Below are 8,170 nucleotides of genomic sequence, written 5' to 3'. Positions count from 1 at the left end.
CACAGTGTTTTGAGTATGCCCATGATAGTGCGTATCTGACGTTATAGGATAAATAATATGAATAAACGTCAAGTATACCTAAGCCACCCAAATTTCTAGGTGTTTTAAGTTTTTTTCTATCATTCCACAAAAACATATTCAATCATTTGTTTATTTCCTTAAACCACTGCTGAGGAAACTTTAGGGGAATTGCAGAGGTGAGGAAAGTTAGTCTTGGGAGTATATTAATTTTAATTACTTCTGCTCTCCCCCACAATGATAAAGGCATAGTCATCCATCTCTTAAGATCTTGATTTACAGTTTTCAGAAGCTTCGGTCCATTCAGGTCATATATTTTTTCAACCGGAGATCTGATAATGATACAGAGATATTTCATCCCCTGTCTCTTCCATACAATCTGCTGGGTGTGTAAGATGGTTAAGCGGAACGGCCTCACTCTTACCCCAGTTAACCTTATAACCAGAGTACTGGCTGAAATTATCAATTACTTTCAGAAGGTGTGGGTCTGAGTCATCTGGGTGGGATAAGGTTAAAAGAATGTCGTCAGCATAAAGATAAGTTTTAAATTCATACCCAAAAAGGCTGATACCAGCTATGTTAATATAATATATATTAATATATATGATAAAACATGCTAAAGGTTCGAGTGCTAGAGTGAGCTGGACAACCTGGTGGACCTGAAAAGCTGAAAGGGGGGCGATATCATACCATTGGTTTTGACACATGCAATTGGTTTGTGATAAAGAGCCTTAATCCAGTATAGACAGGTTGGGCCAAAACCACATTTTCTTAGTGTGTGATATAGATAAGGCCATTCTATCCTGTCAAATGCTTTTTCAGCATCCAGTGATATTACTATTGCTGGATGCTGAAGTGATGTAGCTCTTGACATGACATGAAAAATTCTCTTCATGTTGTTGGAGGCAAGACGGCCAGCAATGAAACTCAGTTGATCTGTGTGAATTAAAGAAGGAACCACTTTATCGCGGCGCATTGCAAGCATCTTTTTCAAATATCTCGTAATCATTATTCAGCAGACTTAGAGGACGGAAGTTATTCATCTGTAGGTGGTCTTTTCCTGGTTTTGGTAACACTGAGATCACATCTGAGCGCATGCTGCAGGGCATTGAATGGTTAGCAATAATATCATTATACAGTAAATCTAGAAAGGGGGACAGTGTGTCCTGGAAACTCTTATAGAATTCAATTGTAAAACCATCTTCCCCTGGTGCTTTACAAGCAGTGAGTGCTTTAATTGCAGACTTAATCTCAGTCTCAAATAGCGATGCTTGGTCAGTGGCTCTCGGCGTTTGATACCGATACACCAAGGCACTCTTTCGCTACCTAGATCGTCATAGTTTGAAGCATATGGCCGCTGACCAAGCGTCGCTATTTGACGAGTTGGGAGTGAGAATGTATTGGTATCATGCATCTGGATGACATACACAGAGCACCTCTGTTATGAAAGTGGCATGTTTTATTAATTGTATAGACTTTTATGTTTTTTGTGTTAAAGTGCTTTAAGTGTTTTGTGTCAGGCATATTTTGAACAGAGCCATCTGCTTCTGCCTTCTCCACCGGCCCTCCTTCTCTCTTCTTCTACTTAACACTCAGCCAGTTCTTCCTCAGAGACAACTTAGCCAACACATTCATGATGAGAGGAAGAATTAGCAGCCAATTACAGTAAGATAGACTCAGCTTTGGATGTAGAGCTTGAAGGTTATTGGAATGAAGTTTTATGCTGTGATTCAGTGAAAAAAATATATATTTATATCCAAAAGAGCTCGATGTAAGATTACTTCCTCCTGTCTCCCCTTCATCATCTTTACCTCCTCCTCTTTGCTTCCTTTTCTTTACTGTTTTTTCCCTTATTGTTACTCTTCTCAGGTCTGTGTATCAAATGGATGGCTATAACACAGCAGTGGTTCAACAAACATCCAGTTCATGACAGCTTTTCCATTCCCTGTTCTAATGAAGGTTTTTCCACATTTCAGTCTAACTCACAGGGCGACCTTTGCTCCCAGAGTAGGGAAGATCAGCAGATGGTCTCTTAGCAACTGCAAAGAGAAGTCAAGGGAGCAAACAAATAGATTGAATTTGATTTATTCAGTGAAAGGACTTGTGCTTCACTGTCACAGCATCTTCATCACTTTTTTTCAGAGCTGTCTGTTTAGATCCTCATTAGTTAAATCATGTGAGCATACACTAGTCAGGATAATCGTGTGTCTCTTGGAGTTTATAGAGTTCTCGAGGGATGACGTATTTTTGTAAGCCAACCAGGAAGTTAGCATCACCCTGGTTTCCCTCGACAAAAAGCCAATGGGATTATTCCGTTGTGTTTTGGATTATTGCAGAAAATCTGTGGCAGACACACGTTTATGATACTTACACGTTTTGTTCAGCAAGATAATCTCCACAACTGAACACCACTTTTACGACTTCTGAAGAGTGAATGCAATTGGCAGAAGTAAAAAGCTAACGTGAGGCTATAAACAAACTACACCACGGTCACATGAGCGTGAGTATACACTGTAAAGGCGGACGAGTCGGCATGATGACTTTTAGTAGTTTCGTTTAGCCACTTGTTAGCAACCACCTTTTTTAAGACATATAAAGGCTTCAAAATTCACAAGTGGGACGTATTTTATATTGTAAAATGAAAGGTTAAAATCTCTTAAGCTTGTGTTAACCACAGACCTTATTTCATTTTATTATTAACTTTTAAAGCTCTGTATGGTTTGGCACCAAGCTACCTCACTGAGCGCCATACTCCCTACGTGCCACCTTGTAACCTGAGGTCCTCTAACTTGGCTTTACTGGTTATACCCAGGTCTAGGCTGGTGACTAAGAGTGACAGGGCCTTTGCCATCAATGCCCCTAGACTCTGGAACAGCCTACCTCAGGACCTCAGGTTAGCCAATTTTATCAAAATTGACCAATTTTAAATCTCTTTTAAAAACCCATTTTTATAAAAAGGCTTTTTTCAACTCCGTAAGGCACTGGTTACAGGTTTTAGTTTTCTCATTATTTGGTCTTTATGTTTTGTTCTTTTATTGTTGTTTTTATTTTGTCTGTATTTCATTGTATCTGTGCAAGCACTTTGTACTATGTTTAGAAAGGTGCTATACAAATAGAGGTTATTATTATTATTATATTATTATTATTATTATCCAGCACATCCATTTGCCATAAACAGAAACTGCTAATTCGAACTGTCCAATATTTTTGTACCGAATTATGTGTAACTATTTCCCAATGCAAAACTGCTGTTTTGACTTACTAAAACATTTGTACTCATTTGGTTTTAGCGTGTTTTGGCTTTCTGGTGTCACACCTGAAGATGTCCTCATGTCCTTTTTCTTCAGATCGTGGGATGAATTCCATGACTGCGCCAACGCGGCCATGGCCGGCTGTCCAGATGAAGCGGCAGCTGTCTGGGAATCTCTCCGCCAGGAATCCAAGAAGATGCAGTTCTCCGGAAACCTGTACGACATGTGCTCCAACCGCGACAACCACCCTGTGGCCACGGTCTCCCCGCACGGCTCATCCAACCAGGAAGAGATCAACCAGGAGTCTCTAAGAGGGCGCGCTGATCATCTGGCAGGCTGCCTCCACCTTCTCATGCTACTCTCTCCTCTGCTGCTGTTGTTGTTTTGGATATAGCTACCCCAAAGAAATGGGACGAGTGTGAATTGATATAAACTTTGTGTATTTTTTCTTCCACAAGTCCATAGGCTTTCCTTTTTTTCCCCTCTTGCTCTGCCAGGGATTGAATATTTCTAACTGCATGTTCAGAGGCCCGACAGTCTTTTTGATCATGTATCTTTAAACTGCCTGTGCCGTTTCATGCATATTCCCTGACTTTTAATTAGTCTCTCTGTTGGAAACACACACACAATTCATACAGAGATGCACAACCACTGTACAAACAGACCTGCAAAAACATACTAAACAGATACATACAGCAGCCTCTTGTCATCTGTATATCCTCGACCCCCGTTCATCTAGTTTATCTAGTTAGTATGAGCTTGTATATGATGGTTCCAGGGGGAGTTTATCTTCCCGAGTGTAATAAGAGAGACATAATAACATCCTCCTTGATAAATCTGAAAGCTAAGTGATGTAGAGGCCAGATGCCACGACCAGCTGAAAACATTTATTTATCAGCTTTACAGTATGAAGCATTTGATAATTATGTAAATCTAACCTATACCTGGCTTGCTACTGTATCTACCTCGCCGTTTGACTCAAGCGCTGCGAGAACTCTTCAATTGGCTTTTCATTTCTCTTTCCCTTCTGGTCTCTGTTGAAGCCCAAGCAATGACAATGACAGGCTAAAAATATGAATGCAGATAAGGAAACAAAACCGAGTATATATATGTCTGGACCGTGTATGGTCAGTCTGTGAATTTGTGGCTAAATTGTTATACAAATAGTCAGTGGTCATGTCTATAATGTTAAATCCAGGACACTAGGGGACGCGCTACTCCACTCTACTGGCGGTTCAAGCGGTGACGTACCCTACCTTGGAAAGCACCTGACTGGTCCCTGATTCTCTGCTTGCCGTTTCAAACAGGAAACGACATGGCGGCCTCCTCATAAACTTTCTGTCATTCCGTCTAAACAATCCACCAAAATCGACTTTAATAACATTTTAGGCGAGAAATAGGCTATGCCACTGCTGAATCTCGTTTCATTTTAGATCTACATCGCCTAGTTTCACATCTTGGTCCAAGTTTCGTGAGCCGGACGCGTCGCATTGGACGGGCTCATTTGCATAAAGTTGAGACTACTTCACAGAAGATTAAGATGCTCTGACATCACCTTAATGATTTTGATTGGTTTAAGAGATTCAAACAACCAATAATGGCTCCTCAAGACCTTTTTTGTTTGCGAGCGAAGCACAAATGTAGTCTGGAGATCAGTCTGGTTTTATGAGACTGGAGTTTTTTTTATTATTATTATTCTCCCTTCAAGGATTCATATGAGCTACATTTAGTCTATCCATACAATCCAGGCTCAGTATAGTGTACAAGTACTTTTATTTGTGGAATCACTTGAAAAAACCCAAGGCCCAAGAACAAAAAAATAGCAGTGTTGACAACTCAACTATTAGGTGCTCAAAAAATAGGCCTCAGTATATTGTATCCCTAAGTACAAGCACTGTAAGTTGGCGTCGAAAAACACTTTGGGACGCAGTAACATCGTTTCGAATGGTATGAAAAAGATTGTTTTTTAGCTGCCTTTGAGAAACGGCATCATCTAAGGGAATCCGAAATATCAATTTGATCAAACTGGGAATAAGCTCCTGCAATTTGTCTTCATACTGAAAGTGTGCTGTCGCCCCACAGGAACATATAGGACCACAAAACTGAATAAATTAAAGACAAAGAAGGAACATTTGCATATAGTCTCAACCGCAGTACTAGAAAGAAATTGATGGATGAATAGTTTTACTGTAAGAACAATGTACTCCTTAAATGCTTTGAAGTTTAGACTCTGAAATTAGACTCTATATAAAACTAGACTATATATATAGCTGCTGCAGAGTTTTAAAAGTTAAAGTGAAGTCAGAGTGCACTGGAGCTGTTTTTATTTGGTGCTTGCCCAGGTATGAAATCCTCCGAGGCTCTTCCTTGGCATCCTTCACTGTAGCCCTACAGTATGGGACCAATATGTTCTCCAGTCAGAATCACGATCCTCTCGCATGCCAAGTGTATTTCATGCTCCAAGAGCCGTAGTTTGGCCCTGCAGGCCTGCTGAAGCTGCTTGTTATTCTAAGTGGCTCTGGGTAACAGTTGTTTCTGTCTGGCCCAGGATCAGAAATACTATCAGATTAGAGACAGACAGAGAGGGAGAGATGAGTACACCTGGAAAACAAACACCGTTCAGCCGAGTTGAAGATTGAATCCACCTGTCTAGCAGCGAGCGTGTTTTACACAGGGGGCTTTAGGTTGTAGGTTTACTTTTCTTTCTTCACAAAAAAATAAATCAAAGCCGGGCCGACTTTAAAGAGTTGCGTTAGAATTTGAAGTGGCACAAAACAAAATTCTCAAAGGCTGCAATAGTTTTAAGAGAGGAGGAATAAATAAAAAATGGTTCACTTTAAGAGCTGATTGAGCCCGTCTACCTTGCCGGTGGCAAGTTCGTTAAATATACCTACAGGGTTGAATTAAACAGAGAAGCTGATCTGGAGACAGTTGTATAGTGGTAATTTTAATAATGTTATTTGGTTTGGGACAACAATGTCAAAAGTAGACTTTTCATTGAAATGTTTTGTTATTCTTGTCACACGCACACCAATTTAACACGTTGACCCTGGGATGTTTAGAATAAACCCAGTAGCTATAGGAGCCCATTGGCAGAATACACCGCAAGGTAAATCTCCGTGGGAGGCTAAAGGATCTGAGTAGAAATTAAGAGAGTAAAAAAAACTCCAATCAGCCCACAGCTATTTTTTTTTACATAAGGGACTTCACCCAGAGATATGCTTGGATGGTTTAAAGAGGCTGCTGTAGTTGTGAACTTTAATTAAACTGACAGAATTAGCAATTAGAGGCCTTAATGGCCGATTCACCAAGGTGCAGCAATTCGAAAACCATCTCCGCGGAGCTCAGATAAGATGTTGTCACTGGAGGCTAAATCAAAAACTTGAGGCTCTGTAGGAAAAACCAGAATGGATGTTTTTGGCCTATAGTGAGTTCAGTCATAATAACCTCACAGATAGCATTGTTTTATGCGAAAATAACCACTTCAGATTACATTTCAAAGTCTGTTTTTGCGCAGAGGCACTCCAAAACCTCAAAAGCCTCACAAAATCTATTTATGAGATGTGTTTCATGTAAGGTACGTGGACAAATCCGATTTCAGAGTGGTTTTCAATAATGCTGCAGAGTAGATGCAGCGTTATTGACCAGAGCAGAGCAGGGAATTATTTTCCAGCACTGCGTTTTGAGACTGTACATCTCTTCGCCTCCAGCAACAGCTTGGTGCTCTGACAAATAGGTTAAATTGGACAGAAACAACTGCGGGAGAAATTGCAACATTCACAACACCAATACATCATTGTCACATTAACGGTACAGTATATTTGCTGTTATTACTGTGAACAAATGGCAGAGACCATTAGTAGCCCCTCTATCATCCGGTTGTTAGTGCTAAATGTCCCTTCACATTTAAGTCAAGATGAAATGAAAAATGCCTTTTTAACCCTTTTAGATCACATCCCCGGTCATATTGTGCACCTATTTAACAATATAGAGTGGAAGTCCCGCGCCTTTCCGGTGGACCACCATGGGACCATATTTTGGAAAAAATATGAACGGTAGTCAACGACGAGAGACAAATCTGTTTTTGATCCTGTTTGAATTGCGCCATGATTCACACATATGATGTTTGTCAATTTAAAAGATCATTTTGCAAGTCAAGAAAGTCACAGTTTGTTGTAAAACTGTTGAAGTATAAGACTCTTGCTAACAAATGATCTTGGCTAATTCAGACATTACTTAGCAGCGAGTGCCAGAAAATGTCAAACATTTAATTTCATCCTGTCGTCAAGTTGCGTACAGATGCAATCTGCTGCTGGCGATATTTCTCATTTCAACTGAGTAAACCAATGGTCAGTTTGGTCTAAAAATGCTTGCCAAGATTACCTGAATGCTTTCTAAATTTGGATTTGCTAATAAAAACGATTGAGGAAAGACAAAAGTTGTGAGAGAGATTTGTTAGCGTTGAAGCTTAGCAAATAGTGCCATTGTGTCAACACCATGAGTCAGACCCCAAATATGTCGAAGGGGAAATCGCCCACAACCTTTCATTCCTCCCATATTTTTGTTTTGGAAGTACAGTGCTCTCTTACAGTTTAGCGCCATAGTGCAGATCAATTAATCTTAAAATTTTGGAATCTTTTCAAGAGTTATATGAGAAGATTGATGCCAGTCTCATGTCTGTTTCTAAATCTCACAAATTGATTAATCTCGTTTATTTAATTTGCACAGAAAAATAACTGTAAAAACGAGAGGCTGTGGATGGGAAGTTGGGTGCTGTAACTATTCCTTTAATTAGATAGCTTCATAGGGTAGGGGATAGACCTGAGAGGGGTATCAATTTTCTCATCCAGCTCTCAGAAAGAAAGCAAATATTTCCCAAAGTGTTAGACACTTTAGAACAC

General features: G+C 40.0%; 1 protein-coding gene across 1 annotated transcript in view; it reads left to right on the top strand.

Annotated features, from left to right (window-relative positions):
- The window catches only part of nrn1la (neuritin 1-like a), a 75,604-nt gene extending 67,719 nt beyond the window's left edge, over nt 1–7,885 (top strand). Inside the window, exon 3 of the mRNA XM_074632115.1 lies at nt 3,366–7,885. Coding sequence (XP_074488216.1) covers nt 3,366–3,663 — 298 coding nt within the window. The 3' untranslated portion in view covers nt 3,664–7,885. The remainder of the gene's footprint in view (nt 1–3,365) is intronic.
- Nucleotides 7,886–8,170: the final 285 nt, after the last annotated feature.

Source organism: Sebastes fasciatus, chromosome 4 (genome assembly GCF_043250625.1).
Source record: "Sebastes fasciatus isolate fSebFas1 chromosome 4, fSebFas1.pri, whole genome shotgun sequence".
Lineage (NCBI taxonomy): Eukaryota > Metazoa > Chordata > Actinopteri > Perciformes > Sebastidae > Sebastes > Sebastes fasciatus.
This window is presented reverse-complemented; position numbering and strand designations above follow the sequence as displayed.